The sequence below is a fragment of the Danio aesculapii genome, chromosome 25 (assembly GCF_903798145.1).
Source record: "Danio aesculapii chromosome 25, fDanAes4.1, whole genome shotgun sequence".
Classification (NCBI taxonomy): domain Eukaryota; kingdom Metazoa; phylum Chordata; class Actinopteri; order Cypriniformes; family Danionidae; genus Danio; species Danio aesculapii.
This window is the reverse complement of record NC_079459.1, coordinates 14278594-14300535: the sequence shown is the minus strand read 5'-3', so window position 1 is coordinate 14300535 and position 21942 is coordinate 14278594. Positions and strand designations below refer to the sequence as shown.

At 33.1% G+C, this 21942-nt stretch overlaps 1 protein-coding gene across 1 annotated transcript in view; it reads left to right on the top strand.

Annotated features, from left to right (window-relative positions):
- arid3b (AT rich interactive domain 3B (BRIGHT-like)) overlaps positions 1–21942 on the top strand; it is a 72773-nt gene that overhangs the window by 15742 nt on the left and 35089 nt on the right. Inside the window, exons 3-4 of the mRNA XM_056452045.1 lie at positions 15089–15163; positions 16561–16633. Of these exons, the coding sequence (XP_056308020.1) occupies positions 15089–15163; positions 16561–16633 (148 nt within the window). The remainder of the gene's footprint in view (positions 1–15088; positions 15164–16560; positions 16634–21942) is intronic.

Genomic DNA, 21942 nt, shown 5'->3' with positions numbered 1-21942 from the left:
ACCAATTGCTCTTAATGGATCCATTACAAATTCCCAGGGATAAAAGGACCCGATCTTCTCCATCCCCCTTCCCCTCCCACCGTCACTACAGTCTTTATTGCTTCTTGCACAGCAAGGAGCCGAATAAGTGATACTGTGACTTTTGGCAGCAGGGACCCAATTATTTGATTTGGATTAAAGATCCAGGCAGTCCCCCATGGTGCTGTTCACTGCTCATGCCCATGGAGCAGCTGCGACATTCTTAAAAATCGAATGGCCGTATGACGCTTGGACATACGTTTTCTCGTCCCAGTCAAGGAAAGTTTTCTTGAGCTGTCTTAGTTTGTATTTGATATCACTAATGTAAAGAAGCTTAATTGTTGTACTGTAGTTAAATAATGTGTAGTAATTTATGCAGAAAAAAAACTTGTTTTAGGTGAAAAGTATTCGTTTAATTTTTGTTGTTTATTCATTTATTTTTTATTTATTTTTATTTACTTTTCAAAAAAATGTGTTTGAAAAGCACAAGCTTTAATTGTTGTTTTTGTTATTTTGTAAAATTCTATTTATTTGTTGTTGCTTTTGTTTTAAGTCAATTTGTTTACTTTTTATTTTTTGGGAATCTTTTTTTTTTCTTTATTTATTTTTATTTATCTTTTATTTTGGGAACTTTTAAAAAAAATTCTTGATGTTTTATTTGTATTTAACCTGTCTGTTTATATCGGAGCACAGTCTCTTTCACTACAGTTTTGTTTTTGCTATTTTTTTCAAAACTTTTTTTCTTATGTGTTTTGGTTCAGCTTTTGTTTGTTTAGGTTTTTTGAACTTTTTTTTTTCTTTTTTTTTTTTCCAAACACCACTTTTTTGTAAACTAAACCACGCAGAGCTTGTATTATGTAATCTGACTTGACCTACATTTCAACTAGATGTATGTCGCACTTCAAAGCCAACTTGCGATCAACAAAGCCATCTGCAATGGAAGTGCATAGTTAGACTAAAAGGCTGTATGTTAGTTTTTAGTGTCTCATATTTTCACCACCAATATACAGCATAGCATAATCTCCAAGCAAGACCCAACCCTGCTGTGAAAATGCTTGAAGGAAAATATCAAATAGTTCAGTGCCTGAACTAAATGTTGACTCATGATGAGTGCAAAAAACAAAACCATCCCACACAGCATGATCCCTAACTTATCAAAATGCAATTACCACCCATTCCTATCAGCATACTGTGGTATTTGCATTAACACCCAGAGAGGTCTGCTTGATAGGAGAGGGTTACTGTTTCATCTCGGTTGAACAATCCCAACTAGGTGTTGATAGCACTTCGGGAAACCCATCCTGTTGTAGCATTACTGCCTGTTGACTTAATGCCGGGTTTCTGAATGGTAGACTGTACTCACATTGGCAATCTTTCTGTGGGTTATTCTAGCTTGGTAGACTCATGCTGTGGGTTTCACCCATGTTTGTTTATCCCAGATTAATTCCCAAACATGGAAATAGTCAAAATGATTCATCATTAGTCACCTGAATTTATTTATTTTATTTATTTTATTGGGAAACTGCTAAAAATAATATTTTGTCTGTTACAATAGTGACCGATATGATAATATGCAAAGTGAAATAACTTGGCACATTAAATACATTCGTCCGTTTCTGGAAGTCAGTGATTGGAGTTTATCATTAAAAAAATGTAAAGATTTCTGTTACAAAAACACATCAATCCACATCATAGGACATGCCATAACCCCCATGCGGCATATGTATAGGTTCATTTGTCGACATTTTAAAACATATTTCGAAGCTTAAATAAAAGCTACTGTCCAACTAGGCATTAAACGGTTTATTTACATTCTATGGTTACTGTTTTTACAGTTCTACAAAACAAAAAACATAGAACACAGTAAGAATACAGTAATACAATATTTCAAAATTGTTTTGGAACTTAAACTATTGTTTGTAAATAAGCAATTCCATCCAAATGTCAACATGGGCATGAAAAAAACCCAAAATGTTCACCAAAATAACGAAACCCTTACGTGGGTATTTGTGTACACTCAATAAAATTATTATTTTTTCCTGCTTGATTAAACTGCATGTATAAAATGAGCTGAATCAACACAGGTTTTGAGGTTTTTGGGGGATAACTTAATTGTTTTATGATCATTCCACTTAAATTTGTAGCAAGTTAACTTCGAATTGTGTGGAACCCAACATTTTTAATAGTGTAGACTTGTATTTAACATTACTGTAAAGTTACAAAAGTGCCACTTTTACATTTGTCACATCCATAACAGAGAGCTGTCATGTCTATGGTGGAGCTTTTTCCTCATATATGTAAAATGAATAATATTTGTTACATAAAGATTAACTCTTATGTTTATGATTAGGTTTTTTATATATATATATATATATATATATATATATATATATATATTATTTTTTTGGTTATGCACCTCTTAAAGTCTAGTGCTATTTTGGGGTTTCCGTCTGGATTTTGCCTACCCAAATTTAAAAGCTTTCCAAATCCACATTCAAAAGTTTGGTTTAACTTTTGGTAAAAACCCTTTGAATTTACATAAAACAAATGTTAAAAGTGATTAAAATAATTGTATATGTTGTCTGTTATAATAAACTGTGTTATTATAATATAATAAAAGCACATGTCAGTAATCATAGTAAAAAAAGAAAAATGTCTCTATCATAATCTATCCAAAAGTTATTCTATTACTGATTAGAGAACGGTTTCTGAATGGTAGACTGTATTCACATTGGCAATCTTTCTGTGGGTTATCCTAGTTTGGTAGACTCAAGCTGTGGGTTTCATCCATGTTTGTTTATCCCAGGTTAATTCCCAAACATGGAAATAGTCAAAATTGTTTCATCATTAGTCACCTGAATTTATTTATTTATTTATTTTATTGGGAAACTGTGCTAAAAATAATGTTTTATTGTCTGTTACAATAGTGACCGGTATGATAATATGCATATTGAACTAACTTGGCACATAAAATACATTCGTTTAAACAATTATTTAAATTAATTAATAATATTTGTTCTACACAAAGCTTAACTCTTATGTTTATGATTAGGTTTTTTTTTCACCACTTATGGGGGTCTTAGGCCAGTACGGACCTTTAGAATTTAAAGAATGCGGAAGTAATAGACGTCATGGACCTGGTTAATTTACAAATTTCTATGTTGTGTACTTTAATCTTGCATACTTTTTTGATCACATCCATATGTTTCAATGCCTCCATCTAAAATTGAAACACGTTTTCATATCGATAGCTTTCTGATTTCTTAACTATGTGGTTAGATGTTTTGGAGATATAAACAGATGTTTCTATATATATTTTTTAAAACCATTCAGGCATAAGAAATTGTACCCTTTGTAACTTTTACAAATGAATAACATTTAATTTATTGACTTGTTTATAAAACAAAGTCTATGCAGCATTATTTTTACATTTATTAAATTACTGTATACCTGAATGCAGTTTGACTCCTCTGAAAACAGTAAAATGCTGTTTATTTAATTTATATTTTGTTTCTTATATTTTAACCATATGCACTCCCCTACAGAATCATCCCAATCTAAAATGAAAAATTCTTTTCAAATAGTTATTTAACAAATCTTGTAAAATTGTATTCATATCTCAATATATATTGCAGAATAATAAAAAAAAATCACAGTGCTAGATTTTTCCATTATCGTGAAGCCCTATATTACGGTGTACAGTCAAGCCATCCTAGCAGTAGCTAGACGAAGCTTGTTTGTCTTCATCTTTTGTGTTAAACAAACTGTTTGGTATGTGGTTCCGGCAAAATGTCTTCTCCCGGAGCTTCCGCTATGAATGTGTCTTATGTCATGTGTAGTAAACGTTAGTCACACATAACATACATTCGACATCCTTTGCCAGAGGTCTGATTGGAGTTTATCATTTTAAAAAATTAGAAATCAGTTAGAAAAACTAATCAATCTTCTTTATAAGCATGCGTTAACCCAATAGCGGCTTATGTTAATTATGTCAACAGATTTATGCGCTTTTGGAAGTTTCAATGTAAAAAGCCACTATCCAACAGCATTATACAGTATGAAAGAGTCATTTCAAAGTACTCTGACTGTTTATCTAACAAAACAAGTCATATACACTGAGAATGGCTTGAGGGAGAGTAAATAAGGTGGTAACTTTTTTTTCGTTGCATCTATAGCAGGGTGTCCGCAGGGTCTTAAAAAGACTTAATGTCTTCAATTTAAAAAAAAAATAAATAAATTCAGACCTTAAAAAGTATTAAATTCAGAAAAATATTGTGTTGTAGGTCTTAAATCATTTTAAACAGGTCTTAATTTGTCTATGTCCATGTAAAGCTACCTAGTCATGCAAACATCTATCCAATCACCAACAATCTATCTCAATAAAGGTTTTAATAAAAGTTATATTTTACTTTATTGTCCACAAGTGGAGATTTATGTTTGGCTTGACCACACAACCACATCAGCGCTCACATTACACACATCACAAAAAAAACAGACAGCACAAATACATGCAATGTCATCACATAAATCACATTAAAAAACTAAATTTGACACCCTATACATACTTGGAACCCAGTATTTAAAATTCTAATGGAAGTCGGCACAAAGGACATTTGATTATTTAAGGGATGGGAACAACCTTCTATATATAAATTATTTTATATATATATATATTAATAACACAATGTGATCATACACAATAGTCACCACATCACAGGATCTGCAATGTTGAGTCTGGAGATCAGTTGATCATTTTCATATGTTTTTGAGGCATGTGGCTACTCTAAGAGGATTTTAAAAGCATTCAGGCATAAGTAATTCATTTAATTGAATTATTTACTCAACAAAGACTATGCAGTATTGTTTTACATTTGATTATTCAATTACTCTATACCTGATTACGGTATTTTTTTTATTGTATTTATGTACACTTGTTTATTAAAATCTATGTTCATGCACTACCCTAGAATCATCCCAGTCAATCTAAAATGATAAATTCTTTTTACAAATAGAGATAGTCAAGTCATCTGGTGAAACTGTTTTGATATCGCAACATGTAAAATGGAAGACCAACAAAATATTGCAATGTTCCATTTTTTTTTTCATTATCATGCAGCCGTAATATATTTGTAAATGTTCAGTATTATTCCAACGATCATTATAATTGCCATCAACATGTTTGCCCCTTTTACACTCAGCAATACTGAATAACTGTAAATTAATATGCAACTTTCAGAAACTTTTAGCAAATCTTTGTTGTTTGTTTTGAAGCTTTGATATAACTATTATCATTTCTTTGTGCAAACAGAAGTTAAACTGCTCTGGTCATGTGACTATATGCACCAGCCATGTGATGCTGCACATATTTAATTAAATATAACATTTATTTTTTTTTCCCCATATTTGCAGGAAATTCACTAAAGCAGCAGTTAGAAACCTTTTTAGAGCTTTATAATTGAAAAACATCATTATGGTCACGATGGGATTCAGTGGGTTAATAACTAAAATCAGATGTTTTCCATGAGCTCCAGCTTTTTTTTATTTTCCAGTTGAAATTTGTGCATCCATTCAGCCCGAATGACTATTTGCTGTATTCAGATGTGACAAACACACTAGACAACAGCACGTGTTTGTTCCTCGGTCTTGAGTAATTATTTGCCATGGTGTTTTTCTGTTGAATTAATATGGGGGAAGGGGCTTTCATTTCCTTCGGCTGACCCAGATGGTCATCTGCTTCCTCTTCTCAGCTAATTTGGCTACTAGCCAATCAGTTCTCCCTTAATATGATTAGTAAGGCCAAAGCCTGACCTGTAAGCCTGATAACAGCTTGCACAGTTCGTAAATGTCTTAAATGTAGGATAATGTTCTGTATTTGGATCTTGCTCGACGCTGTTTGGCTTAAAAGATGGCTTAAAAGCAAGACTGTACATAATTTGATGAGTCTCTGAAGCCTGATTTAGGCTCTTATAATAGAGTTCAGTTTCTAAATCGAGATTGTTAACATCGCACATTACTCCAGACTTTTTTTTTACTTGTTTGATTATGTTTTTAGAGGTCTGTCTGTTGAGATTTATAATTCTTTGATATAAAAATATATAAAAATTGTAATAAAATGCCTAAACAGCATAGAAATGCTTGTTCTTTTTTTTAGATTCACTCAGCAATATTTCTACTAATATTTATTTAATATTTAGTTTTAGCACACTGTATTTATAGAGGCCTGCGAAGACTCATAATCTGTTTATAATTCAAATGTTTGTTTTCAGACAGTTAAAGTTGAACTTATTAGCTCCTGTGAAGTTTGAATTATTTTTCAATGTTTTTTCCAATGGCTGTTTAACAAGTAGATTTTTGTTCAACACATTTTTAAACGTAATATTTTTAATAGCTAATTTCTATTAACTAATTCCTTTGTCTTTGCCACGATGACATGACAGTACCGTTTTTTGCTAGTTATTTTTTCAAGATGCTAGTATTCAGCTTAAAGTGAAATTTAAAGACATAACTAGGTTAATTTGGCATGTCAATAGACGACAGTGGTTTGTTCTGTAGTCAAAAATTCTCAAGGGATGAATATTGATCTTAATGTAAAATTTTGAAAAATAATTTTTATTCCAGCCAAATTTAAAAAGACTTTCTCCAGAAGAAAAGAAATTGCAGGAATTGCTGCGATACATTTCATTTTTTCCAAACATTTAAAGAATATTACATTTTACTGGAAGGCTAATGGTTTAATAAAAAGCTTTTGGTTGTTGCTTAAAATAGACATTTAACGAATATATATATATATTAGGGGTGGGCGGTACACCGGTGTCATAGTCATCACCGGTATGACATTGCGCCACGACATGGATTTTCTAATACCGTCAATACCGTAATAAATCAATTATGCGCCTTGAACGGCTGCATTTACATCAATAATAGCTAATTCTAAATAATAAGGCATTCAATTTTCTTCAAACGTTCAGTTGTGGTCTGAATACATGTCCTTATACTACAGGGCTCGAAATTGCAACCATTTTGGTCACATGAGCGCCCGAAATTTAATCTATGCGCCCTCATAATATATTTGGGAGCATTTGTGTGTCTGAATATAATGGTTGTAGTGCAATCTGATTTGATTTTCTCTAAAAACTTGCTGAATCGCTCTACCCTGCCGCTGTATTGGTAATGGTATGGGATATTAGCTGTCAGATAACAGGGAGCTTTTGTTACTGCAGGAAATGCAAACGGCTGAAGAGTGAAAAGTGCACAGGTTTGCAAACCTCACCTAAAGTTATAATAATAATAATGGCGCAGATGACAGCGATCATGACATGAGATATATATATATATATATATATATATATATATATATATATATATATATATATATATATATATATATATATATATATATATATATATATATATATATATATATATATATATATATATATATATATATATATATATATATATATATATATATATATATATATATATATATATATATATATATATATACACACACATACAGGGCTTTACATTAACACCCGCCCATTGCGAGTAGATTTCAGCGGTGGCGGGTAAGACAGACACTCCCACTAGCCACTTTGGCTGGTTAAAAATTATTTTTACAGGTAATAATTCTTAAAAGCAGGGTTCGACTATAAGAATTGTCCAATATGCATGCAAAGGTGATCTTGGAATTGAGAAGCAACACGACTGACCAATATAATTGCGTTTGCAACTTTGCACGAGCAAAGCAGGTGAATACCGAATGAGAGGATAATCACTCGCGCTAACAGCTGAGGTGATGCGCGCGACTGTTTATAATGCGTGCACGCTCCCGTTTCCTTTCGTAAAGCAACTGTCTAGAAACACAACTGATGCGATCGGTTCTCTTTTAAATAGACTAGACAAAAAGTGATGGACATGCACCCACAGTCTTGCTGCTTTCAAGATTTACAGAATTGACTTTTTGCAAGCAGCGCCAGTTGCTTACAACAGACTTATTTATGGGTCTAACATTACCCCGTGTGTGTGATCATCCTTTCATTATCACACGGTATGTTTTTTTACCTGCTTTCTTTTGCATTAATATGGTTTAATTATCATTTTTTTACAATAACATTGCTTTAATGGGAGATTAACTCCCTGTTTATGTGTAGTTAACTGGTGATCTGGGACCGTTAGCCAGGACAGATTACTGTGCATATGTTTTTTTTTTAAATAAAAAGTATAGTATACAGCTATATTTTGCTTGTTTTGACATTTAAAAATGGTGTGGTCAGAGATAAATTTAGAAATCCTTAATTTTGAGCTCTGAAAATTATGTGAAATAAAAACTAATTGTAATACTATGAAACCATGACCCATTTGCTCATGATTATTGAGCAAGCTCATACACGACACACAAAAAGTTAAATAAATGAGGAGGCATGTGAAGATAACGCAAAATATAAATCAAGTCATTTTAGCATGTCATATTGGGGGGGCTAGTGAAAATGGCGAGTAGCTAGTGATCAAAAAAAGTTAATGTTAAGCCCTGTATGTATGTGTGTGTATATATATGTGTGTGTGTGTATGTATGTATATATGTGTGTGTATATATATAAATATATTTTCATTCATTCGTTCTCTTTTCGGCTTAGTCCCATTATTAATATTGGGTCGCCACAGTGGAATGAACTGACAACTTATCCAGCATATATTTTACGCAGCAGATGCCCTTCCAGCTGCAACCCATCACTGGGAAACACCCATACAGTCTCATTCACACGCATACACTATGAACAATTTTAGCTTACCCAATTCATCTGTACTGCATGTCTTTGGACTTGTGGGAAAAACCGGAGCGCCCTGAGGAAACCCACGCGAATGCGGGGAGGACATGCAAACTCCACACACACATAACTGACCCAGCCGAGGCTCAAACCAGCGACCTTCTTGCTGCGTGGCGACAGCACTACCTACTGCGCCACCGCGTCACTATATAACTAATCACATTAGCCACTACTAAACTCTAACCAAAAGATTTAATTTCAAATAATGTTGGTGATGGTGTCGCAAGCATGCTTGTTTTTAGATTTTTAGAAATTTAGACAGTAGATGCTCAACTGGTAGTATTATATGAATATTGTAATACTAAACTATCTAGAATGGTAATAACCATTAGATTAGAGCCAAAAGCTCAGAGATTTATTTTATTTATTATAACCTTGAGGGAGATGGAAAAACCACCAGCGCTTGTGAATTCAAATTGCGTTAGGGACGAATTACATGGAATCTCAGGCTTGACGTGTCGCTATTAAGTTAAAGGGACAGTTCACACCAAAATGAATATTTCCTCACCAATTACTCACACTCAAGTGGTTCTGAACTTATGGCTTTCTTGCTTGTGTTGAACACAAAACAAGATATTATGAAGAATGATGGAAAAAAAAACATTAGCTATGTTTCCATCCACCTATTTTATGTGCAATTTGCAATATCACATTAAAGAAATGCCGAAATGTGCATAAAAAATGTATACACACACAAGTTAGTATGATAGACTTTTTATCCGATAAGAAAAAAATGCACAAAAAATAAACAAACTACATTGGAAACAGATTTACAGACTAAATTCCAGCATGCGCATATAAAAAATGTGGTGATAAAAATGAGAGAGTTGAGATGAAATATCTAAAAACAAATCTCTGTCATTCTAAAATCTCTAAAAGTCTCTAAAAGCCACCTGGTTTATTGCATTTTGCATGATTTGTATAATTTGTATACTTTTTTTTTTCACATATATGCAAATGTGTATTTACATATACATAATTATTCACAGTACATACACGCATATATTATGTCACAACAAACTTGCGACCTGTGAATAAACTTTGCCTAGCACTAATATATACATAAATAAATAAATTAGGGTTGTCAAAAGTATTCAGTTTGGTACTGAAATAAAAAAAAGTCAATTTCTTACTAACATTTGAGCTCTGTTCTGCTGTTTTTGCACTTGGGGAACAAAAGACCGTCACAGCCAATCACAGTCATTTCTGTTGAGCATGTGAACAAAATGGCCAATCAGCTGTGTTTAAAAAGCGATTTATACGTCTGGTCAAATGCACACAGATAGTCCGAAACAGCCTTCACACGGTCACATAGCCCTCGGCGTGGCTGACGCCGACACTAATGTGCACATCACAAAAAAATGTAGCTACATGTCACAATGAAATGCAGCGCAAGCTCTGTGGTGTCGAGTCCTGTGAAGGAGCTTCAGATGTTTTTTGTTTACCTTATGATTTAAAGTTGTTACACATTCGCTGGTCCCCGCTTCTAAATGAGCGAGTTTTAGCTACTTTTACATTAAGGTAGCGTTCAGAAAAAAACAGCATCCGCGAAGAAACTTGATACAGAGGAACATAAAAACCTACTGCCAGCTAGCGTTTCTAAAGTGTTATTGGAGAGCAACACAAACAGCACTTCTAACAGCCAGAATGTGTATATATATATATATATATATATATATATATCACATAAAACATTTGTGAATAAAGCATCATTTCTATCCACTGACTCAATACAATTGTCAATTGTAACAGAATACAATTGTAACTTTCTAACAAACTGGTGCAAAATATCAGAATTTAAAATGGAATAAGTTTTCAGAAAATGGCTTTTTTCTTATTAAGCAAGTAGCTTGCACCTCAGAAGATGAAATGCAATAAACGCGGTGTCTTTTAGAGGCACGAGACGGATTTTAGAATGACCAAAAACAACATTTCAGATATTTCATAATGTAGTTGGTTGGCTGGTTTGTCAAATAATACCAGCCCCCCTCAGTCATTTTTATCATCACATTTTTTTAGGCACGTGCTGGAATATATTCTGTAAATTTGTTTCCAATGTAGTTTGTGCATTTATTTCTTATCGGATAAAATATACTTTACACTTGTGTGTATATGTTTTTTATGCACATTTCAGCATTTCTTTAATGTGATATTGCGAAATTCACATAAAATAGGTGGATGGAAACATAGCTAATGTTTTTTTTTTTCCATCATTCTTCATAATATCTTGTTTTGTGTTAAAAACAAGCAAGAGCCATAAGTTCAGAACCACTTGAGTGTGAGTAATTGGTGAGGAAATGTTCATTTTGGTGTGAACTGTCCCTTTAAATTAATAGCGACATGCCAAGCCTGAGATTCCACGTAATCCGTCCCTAACGCAATTTGAATCCGCAAGCGCTGGTGGTTTTTCCATCTCCCTCAAGGTTATACAGTAGACGCTCATTGACTTGACACATCACAATAGCACACAGCATGGTCTGCCCAGCACCGCCGATTCCCTGCCGGGTTCTCGCTCTCTCAGGCCCAGCTGGTGTGTGTTTGCTGTAAACTGCTGGCCTGCAGATCCCCTTCTCTTCCCCAGCTGTGATTCACTTAGCATATTAAAGAGCGCAATGGTAGATGAGTCCTGTAAAACTGCTTTATTGCCGCTCTGCCTTTTTCCTTTCAGACTGTGTGTAAATGAATACTGGAGCCGCGGTGGATCACTTGTAATCGAGCGCAGGGGCTTGTGCACAGGGGGACTATTAGATTTTATAACTGTTTTGTGGTCACGGCCCTTGGGTAACAAAGGTGACGCGCTGCTAAAAGCCATTGCCTTCACGCATTCGAGCTAGATAGATTGCTTTTAAGATTATTAATAGAGATTTAGCAGTGTGTATCAGTATTAATATTATAGATTTGATATGTAATTTTTATGTTTAAATAATTTGAATGTTTTGCTGTTTTCATTCGCTTGTTCGTTCATTCATTCATGACAAAATAATCGACTTATCTGTTTGATTATCATTTAGAATTAAAAAAAATCCTTCATCTTGTCATAACACAAAACATTTAAGTTAATTAGCTCATATTTTTCAGAATTCTTTTTACAGTTTTACAAATTTAAGGGGATTAAAGATAAAACAATTAAGTTTTCACAAAAAAACCTTGAATTTAGTTTAACTCATTTTAAATAAGTAGTTTAAACACGCAGCAAAGGTTTGAGTGTAGTGTAGCTTTTGTTCTCTGTTTATTAATATTGTAAGGTTTAGGGCAGCATGATATATCGTTTTCGCATCGATATACATTTATTTGTGTGTTTTTATCATTTAAGTCTGTTTAAAATATTCATGCATAAGAAATGTTTCTAACTTTAAGAAAGAATAATTGTAATGGCATAATTGGGTACACCTCATTTTGAAAATAAATATTTTTATCCATTTCTCGGTGAATATAGGCAATGTTGATCTGGTTGGTTGTGGTGCATTTAGACAAAACAGATGTATCAAACATAAATATTTATTTAAATAATATTTTAAACACCAAACATATTTAGAAATTGAAAGATGATACAATTAAATAAAAAAATTAAAACCTACAAAATTGCTACTAAATTTTTTAATTTTTTGCTTTTGATTTTTCCTCATTTTAAATTTGTATAAAATTATTTTTTATAACAAATTTGGGCGTCTAGTTTTTGGACTGTTATCGTAAGTTATTTTGTTAGATAAGCTCCAGATTTGGCTTCAGTACTGACTAATTTAATGTATATGCACAAATAAAATATTGTATAGCTTCCTATTAAAAGTGTGTTTGTGTGTGCATGTGTGTGTGTGTGTGCGTGTGTGTGTGTGCGTGTGTGTGCGTGTGTGTGCGTGTGTGTGTGAGTGTGTGTATACACAGTATATGATGGACTATAGAGTATTAATTTGCATTTAATTATTAAATTTGTATATCATTCTGAATATCAATTGACTTCTAGAAAATAATAAAGCACTGTATATTTATTTGTGCAGTATCTTAGCTCTTTACTGTATTTCGGAATGTTTGTGATTGGTCTATTATATTTTGTGTAGATGCACTCTTACAAAATCATCCCATTGTACAGAGAATTATGGATTATTTCTTAATAAAGCTATTGACTTCATCTTGTGAATTTATACATTATGCAAATTTTCACAGTATGTCTGATAATATTTTTTCTTCTGAAGAAAGTCTTATTTGTTTTATTTTGGCTAGAATAAAAAAAAAACATTTTAAGGTCAAAATTATTAGCTCCTTTCAGCTATATATATTTTCAATAGTCTACAGAACAAACCATCCTTATACAAAAACTTGCCTAATTACCCTAACCTGCCTAGTTAACCTAATTAACCTAGTTAAGCCTTTAAATGTCACTTTAAGCTGTATAGAAGTGTCCTGAAAAATATCTTGTCAAATATTATTTACTGTAATCATGGCAAAAATAAAATAAATCAGTTATTAGAGATGAGTTATTAACACTTGTGTTTAGAAATGTGTTAAATTTTCTCTCCATTAAACAGAAATTGAGGAAAAAAATATACAGGGGGGCTAATAATTATGACTTTAATTTTATATATGGTATAAAAATAAAATGACAATGTCAGTTTTTCCTAAATCGTTTAATAAGTTTTGATACATTTATCGGTTTCAGTCCATTTTAGATTTCTTTTTTTATGATTATCGGTTTGCTATTGAATATATTGCATGCTTGTTTACTGTTTTACATTTTTAGATTTGTGTAACCTAATCTAATCCTTAAACACAAATTTCAACAAATAACACTTTAAGGAAATAGAAAAATACATTTTCCTTGTATGTAAAAAATGTATATTGGGAAAAAAATCTTGCTGCATTTAGTTTAGTTCTAGAAATTAACGTTTATGGTAAACTTGCATCAACCAAATTGATTACAAATATTGAGTTAAACTTTATGACTTAAACTCAGTTGAAATATGATTAACTTATTAATATTAGGGAGAATTTTTTTTTTTTTGTCATTACATTTTATAAATATATCTTTGTACAACGTACATTTTTGTTTTGTTTAATTATTGTTCCTAGATTTATAAAAAGGTGGATGGGATTAACTTGGTTTATTAATAAAGTCCAAAGTCACTGTGAAAAAACTAATCCAATATTAACTAAAGTTATTAATAATGATGATTAGGCATGGGCATAAGTTTCTGATGGTATAATAACCTTGGATAAAAATACCACGGATTCAAAATATCATGGTATTGTGATTACTGCTCTAAAATAAGTTGTTTTTTAATGTCTGGGTAAAACAAAAAAACACACTACATTTTATTTTAGGAAACATTTATAATATTTTGGAACATGTCAGGCTAAATAGTTAAAATAAATAATTGACTTCTGCTCTCTTCATTAGTTTCAAAAACACAGATTTCTTTACAACACAAAAAATACCTAAAAAAAAAAAAAAACCTTGCATATACCTTACGAATGGTATAACAGAAAATTGTAGCGGTTTTAAAACTTTGACTTTTCCAAACTGCTTATATCTTGAAACCGGTTATCGTCCCATGTCTAATCATGATGATAATAATAAACATTTTAGTTATTTATTTATATTTTACAAGATTGTATAAAGCCTCATAGACTATTACTTTAAACATTTCTCTGGGTTTATCTATGCGAGTGAATGTTGTTTATCAACTGATATTTGTTATATAATGGATATTCAATTATTAATGCATTTTTCCTGCATTTTTTCCCTCTCTTCATCTGAAAATTCATAAGTGTATAGGAAAAGCCATAAATGTAATATAATGTTGACATTTATTTTAAATTCATTTATCAAAAATCGAATGTAATTGTGATACCTAAATTTTAGTATGAATAAATCTAGTTGCTCTTTTAAGGCAAAGTTGTGATAACTTTCTCTTTTTTTGTTCTGACAATAATAATTGCTATGAGTAATAACAATTATAAAATGTTCAATTAACTGTCAGGTTTTCTCTGTATAGCTTCTGTCCACTTACCTCTATCCATCAGTTGTGTTCACGTTAACCCTTAATGTTAGTACGAGGAAGACCCTAAGAGTTCAAAGGTTAACGCTAAAGGAGACATGTGCCACATGAAGACAGGAGCCTGTTTGTGCATCTTGACTCTCGACACCCAATAAGTCACTTTCTAGCCTGTCTTTTCAAATACTGACACCCGTTGTCATCCACTTTTGTCACTTTATTTGCTAATAATGCTTCCTCCTTTTATTGCAGAATGGAAATTCAAGTTGGAACGATGAAGGCGATGGTGGGAGAAGCCGAGGTGAGGCTTCCAGAGACTTTGCCAAGGTAAACATTACTTCTAAAACCGCTGTTTAGTTATTACACATTTATCATTGACCCACTAACACAGTTTCGCTTGGGTATTTAACTTTACAGAAGCGTGTGAAAGAACCACTCATTTTTTTGATTAGACAACTTTTTTCATAATTCGTTTCAGTGCGGTTTCAAGAATTAAATGATCAAATGTAATATATAGAAATGTTTTTACAATTAAAGTAACTTTATTATTTGTATTTAAACAAAATTGTCACTTCTTGATAAACTTAATTATTTAATATAGTCCAGAACTTGAATGCTTTATTATAATGTAAAAAAAGACATTGTAAAATAATATGCAAAAATATTCCTTTCCTGGGCAAAAATCAGCATAAAATCATAACTCCTCTCATTTGCACAAAAGAACACATTCTATTTTCCCTAAATGCTGTTTTATGATTGTAATCATTAAATTATTTGCTGATTATAATCTGATTTAATCATAATTATTTGAAATAACCGTCATAATCTTAGTGCAGTTCACATTTTGCAGACCCAGGCTTATGTTATGTTAGGTCATGTGTTATTTTAAGGGCTGCAAAATCAATAATGTTTAAATTAGTGCTGGGACGTTATCGGCGTTAATGCGAGACTCTTATCGCGCTTTAAAAAAAACAATCACCGTTAATCTATTCTCAAAGTTGGGTTGGGAGCTGGGTCTATTCTACGCAAGTTATGATGACTTTCATCTTGATATTTTAGCGCGAATGTATACCTGACCGGTGAGCCGTCTGATAAAAAAGTGCCCTTCTGAATCAAATCAGCAGAATGCTTGACTTCGGCAGTTTCACTTTAACTCACGAACATTTCATTTCATACCGCTGTAACAAACGGGTATTAGACGCAAATAATGAGTAAGGACTGGTGAAAGTGTTATGGAATTTAATAACGCAGGCCAAATGGAAAGAAAAAAACTTCCGCATTTCCCGATATGTATGTATGTATGTATGTATGTATGTATGTATGTATGTGTGTGTGCGTGGGTGCGTGTGCGTGTGTGTGTGTATATGTATATGTACGTACATGCATATACATACATCTATACTGCAAAACCAGAATATCACTTAAAACATTTGTAAATAAAACATCATTTATATCAATAAAAATCTTTATTTCACAAGTAAATAAGCTGATTAATTGATTGATTTAATTATTATGTTTCAGTCTGTTTTTAAAGAAACAAAATTAATTTGTCAAACATAATGCTGCATTGACAAATTAATCAGATTGTTAAATATTCGATTTAAATGCAATTTCGGTATTTTATCATGAATGCTGTAATAACAATAGTTTTATCTACAAAATAGTTGACGTAACGAAGCTTCCAATGGATAAACCAATTAATTGTTCACAATTTTTCTTTTCAGCTTTACGAATTGGACAATGACCCGAAACGAAAGGAGTTCCTTGACGACCTCTTCACTTACATGCAGAAACGAGGTAGGAAAGGCTCTTTTAGTGCACTTTCTAACACAAGTCCCCCATACAAATAATTTAGCTTCTCTCTTTGGCGACGAGCAATTTCATCGGACACCTACACCTTCCGTGGAAACGGCCCCCTTAGTTAAGTGGAATCATATGTCCCCAGTCTCAGATTAGCATACTGTGACAGAAAGATGGGCCTGACGGCGTCATCCGACTAAGACTAAGCTCTCAGCGACACAGCTTGACGGCGCTATTAACCCCATACCCCGGGTTTAAACTCAACCAGATGGAGATCTGTTTGTGTTGGTCTACCATCAAACCCCCAGTAACCACCTACCAGTTTGCGTAAGTGGGGCTGTCAGCTGAGGCTTCGTAATGGCTGGGGGATGGGAAAAGTGTGATTTTGCCAAATGTCCATCATGGAGGTCCTCTCAGACATGATTAATGATGTTTTTTTTTTGACTGATGGAGTGTGTGAAATGGACTTCTGTGGGTGACGATTGTGTGTTATTCAGAAAGTGTTTCAGCGTGTGCCTGCGCTGCTCCTCTTGTCAATCGTTTTGCATTTCAAAACGCAAATATATCTGCCGTAACCGAGACATTCAGATCAGTGGCTGACACAAGTAGCTGGTTTTTAGTTCGGCAGCTTTAAGATTCAACCAGACCTTTCTGGTTTTGTTGATTCGGACATCTGGTGTTGGTCTGACGAGTCTCTGAAGTTGAATAAGAGTTAAATAGCACTGATAACCACTTTATTTTAGTGGTCGACAATTGGGCTGCACGATATTGGAAAAATCTGACATATTTTGCTGTTCTGAGATATATATTGCGATTTATACAAATTCCTCACATGGCTTGAATATCTTTATTTGTAAAGAACTTATTATTTTAGAATGACTGGAATGAATTCCGTAGGGAGTGCATATGCATAAATATAAGAAAAAGACTTAGACAAATACAATAAAGAAAAAGATACAAATGAAATAAACAGCGTTTTATTGTTGTCTGAGGAGTCTAACTGTATTCAGGTGTACAATAATTGAATAATCAAAATAATACTGTGTAGTCTTCATTTTATAAATAATATGAATAAAATTAATCCTTATTAAAGTTACAAATGGTGCAACTTCTCAAAAATATTGTATGAAAAAATATATTGTGCAATTATTTATTTCTTTATTTATGAATGAGTTAATGGATGATCGGCAACATCTTAGAAGATCGAGATAATAATAATAATAATAATAATAATAATAATAATAATAAAAACAAGCTAATTTAATTCTACATTAAGGTAAGTGAAAGTTTGAATAAAATTGGTCTTTTTTGTAATTTTAATAATTAGAAAATTTATCAGTATGAGAAAATTAAAGTATAGGTTGTTTCCACATGACATCATTGATGACGTGCAAAATTCAGATGAAGGGCAGGTAGTGATTCTTCTACATAGGAATCGCTATCAGAACATCAAAATGGTTCTGTTTTGAGATGTTCATAATTGTTTAAATTGGCCAAAATAAGAAATGCCGACCAGCTTTTAAAGACTTTTATAAGTTTTTGCTCATAAAGGGTAAACGTCCAAGAAACTGACTGAAAAACAGAAGGCAACATGTCGTAATAATTTTTTCAAGACATCCATATGAAAACTTTTTTTGAACGCGATAATTCGTTTGACAGCACCAATAAAGGTTATATACAGGCCTAGCTATGTGTATAAATATGTTAATGTGTTATATTAAAATCAGATACAAACATCACACACAAAATTCAGAAGAATATAAATCAGGGCTCGAAATTAGCCTTTTTGCTTTGTAGCACAAGGGGTCCTAACTTCAAAAATGTAGGCGCACCAGACAAAATTTTGGCACACCCACCAAGAATTATGTGCACTGTTACTACAAGTTTTATATTAATAGATTTATTGTTTTTGAAATCAAAACTAATTAAAACAAACAAGCAAACAAAATCTGCATGCGCTTGTAACTTTAGTTGGTGTCTAAAGGAAAATCTGTCAGTGTTATTTTCATTTTCTCGTATCCAGACCTTTACATTTTCACAGCTGTAGATCCCTGTCATCTGAAGCTAGGCATTGACTGAGTGATTGACAACTAATATTAACCAATCCATTTGCGTGAAGTTCAAGAGCAGTGGGCCAATCAGAAGAGCTTGAAGGCGGGGCAAGCATTAGGGGACTTGTTTACTGCAGCTTTTAAAACATTCCACTTGAGCGCTGTTTGGCGCTTTTAAGATGCAAAGATTTGTGTGTGAATGTCTCCTAAATCCACTCATGCGGTGAACTTTTTGCAATAAAAACTGGTTGCACGGCAACAATTTTATGCACTCGCATAAATATCCCAAATATACTTTTGAAGTCGCATAGATAAATTTCGGCCACATATGCGACGCATTTCGCGATTTTTGAGCCCCGTAAATAACGTACCCTGCTATTTAAACGCTGTAATGAAATATTTGTCTTGTTTTGCTATAATCCAAGTCTTCACCGCGTTTAAGCAGAATAAACAACCGTAATGTTAACATAGAGATGCGCAGCTGTGGTGAATGTTTGTTGAAGGTAATGTAAGTTTATCGACCGAATAAAAAAGAAATGGAACCCTTGCAACAATACTAGATGGTTATTATACAAAAATAAATAATAATGTAGACTATGCCTCCACGCTTTTGTATGCTTTCATCTGTTATTTCGTGATGCATGCAAGATGGGGGAAAACTATAATAATTTATAATAAACATGTTTTTGAACCACATAGTGAATTGTATAATGTGTACAACTCTATGTTAATGAATGTTGCCGAATACTGTAAACTGATGAACTGTAATAAATACTGTAACATTAGTGTTAGTGGTGCATTGTGATGGTGTAGCGTAGAAAACTGAAGCCGTTGAGTTTGATTATTACTACAGTTGTACCACAGCAACAATATAATTACTATGACAGTTTAATTCCAGTAATTATCTATAGTATGCTTTCAAAATCTATAGTATTTACTATATTATTTTTTCATGTGACATATATTTATTTTAGTTTAGGAGAAAACTCAGGCCTCTTCGTGATGTAAGGATCATGCCCAACATATGTGGTTTTTTCTGTTTATTGGCTCGTTTCCACTGACTGGTACGGTACGGTTCGGGTCGGTAGGGGTCACCTTTATCAGGCTCGTGTTTCCACTACCAAGGGTACCCTTTTGGTGGGCGTGGTGTACGACAGAAAGTTTGAGTCGACGTCATTCTCGCTCGAGGAAATGTCTACAATAAAGCTGTACAGGTCGCTCACATATCATATGAGAAGCACTTCACACAAAACAGATGCTTCATACACATAAATACTTGTGTAGAAATGTTTATTACTAACTTTTCTATGAACATGAGTTGATTATAACTGCAGATCAATGACAGTTTGAAACAGCCTACTGTAATGTCTGTAATTATATTAAATAAATGAACGTATATAAACACATACAGCCCCTTACAGTCTCCGATATGTCTGACGGGTTTCAAAAGCACGTCAATAATCAAGCGCACGTTGTTATCATCAGCTCAAGAGCGAAACCGCTCGCACTTCAGACTGCCTCGTAAAATACTACAAGGCACAAGGTCGATTCTGCTCTACTACATGGCTTTGTAGTTGTTCATCAAGACGACGACAAGGTTTGTTTGAGCCCAGATCGACCATGGCTTGTTATTATATGTATATATAATTCCGCTGTAACTTTAATCTCTCGGCTGTGTGTGTATTTTAAACATGGCGATTTTTTTTTTTTTTTTTTTTTTTTTTTTTTTTTTTTTTTTTTTTTTTTTTTTTTTTTTTTTTTGTTTACATTCTGGCTTCTTGCGTAAGCGAATGACGTATCTCTGTAAACCAATAGCATTCAGCTGCGCGTCTAGCTCCGCCCTTTGGTACTCTTTCTCGTATTTGGTACCCTTTCAAATGGTATCACTCGGTGGAAATGGGCCATAAATCTCCTTTGAAATATGGTATAAATCACAAAAATATGGACTTCCCTCTATGTCTCCCATTCAGTTTTTTACTTCCTGCCCTCCATCGGAATTCCACACGTCATCAGAACCACGTGATTGAAAACAACCTATAAGTCCATGAAGATGATTGAAAACGGGTGCTCCTTGCTCAAAATAAAAAATAAATCTTTTTGCTATATAAATTGGGCAAACCGCGCACACACAAAACACATTTTACTTATATTTTTTATTTTATTTTATTATTTTGATGTGCAGAATAGGTTTTTTGGGGAAGTCACTTGTTTGTAAGTTTTATGTTTGATAGAATTTTCCAGGTTCAGTTCAAGTTAAGCTCAATTTACAGCTTTTGTTTATCTTTTTCTATACCAAAAATGTAAAGGGAATAAATTTTTGTTATTTTTTTTTTATTGAAAGCTTTATTAAAAATATGTTAAGCATTTACTAGTCTTTTATTTTTTTTTGGCTTATTTTGAAATTCATTTCATTGCCATGACATGATACGACATGATACTTAAAGCTCTAAAATAAGTCTAAAAAGGACACAAAAGAACAACGCCGCTCAAAAAACAAAGTTTTTTTAACTTAGCATAACTTTTACCGGAGCTTCAGATCCAATAAACCCAAAATAATGCTAAACATGCAACACTCATTTTATCCACGTATATAATTTTATGCCATATCCATAAATTATGCTTTGATCTTTCTAACTTTACACACACCTATAAAAGTCAGCCTCTGCCCTGTGTATTGTCCACATTAAAGCCCTTGAAACTTGATAAGACGGGAGGAGGACAGAAGCAGTGGCTGCAGGGGAGTTTTGTGTGGGGATGTTCTGTGTGTATATGTGTGTGTGTATGTGTGTTGATTGGAGGTAGGGGGGGACCTCTTGCTCGGGGCCTGAGGGGATCAGATAGAGGGTGGGTGAGGTGGATTAAGGGGCCCCTGTCCCTCTCCTGAAGATTAATGAGACCCTAAAACTCAGGGCCCCACCTTTGATATTAGAAGAATGACAGACAGTAGAAAAGCAAAGACAATGGAGTGACTGCTGAATAACAGCGGGACAGGGAGGGGTTTGCATGGATGAGAGGAAATGATGACAAGATGAGTAGAGAAAGAGAGGGGGGTGTAATGTTGGAATGCTGAAAAACAGATAGCCAAGTTGAGGGATTACAGAGTTTAATGTAAAATATTTTAAAAATAAGCCAAAAATTAGAGTTTTGATGTATTTGTTTATAGAGCAGTGTAAATCTTATTATGAGTGTCTTCTTTTTTAAAGTAACCCTGAAATCAATATTGAAGTTGTTGTTGTTTGGCTATTTGTGTTTGTT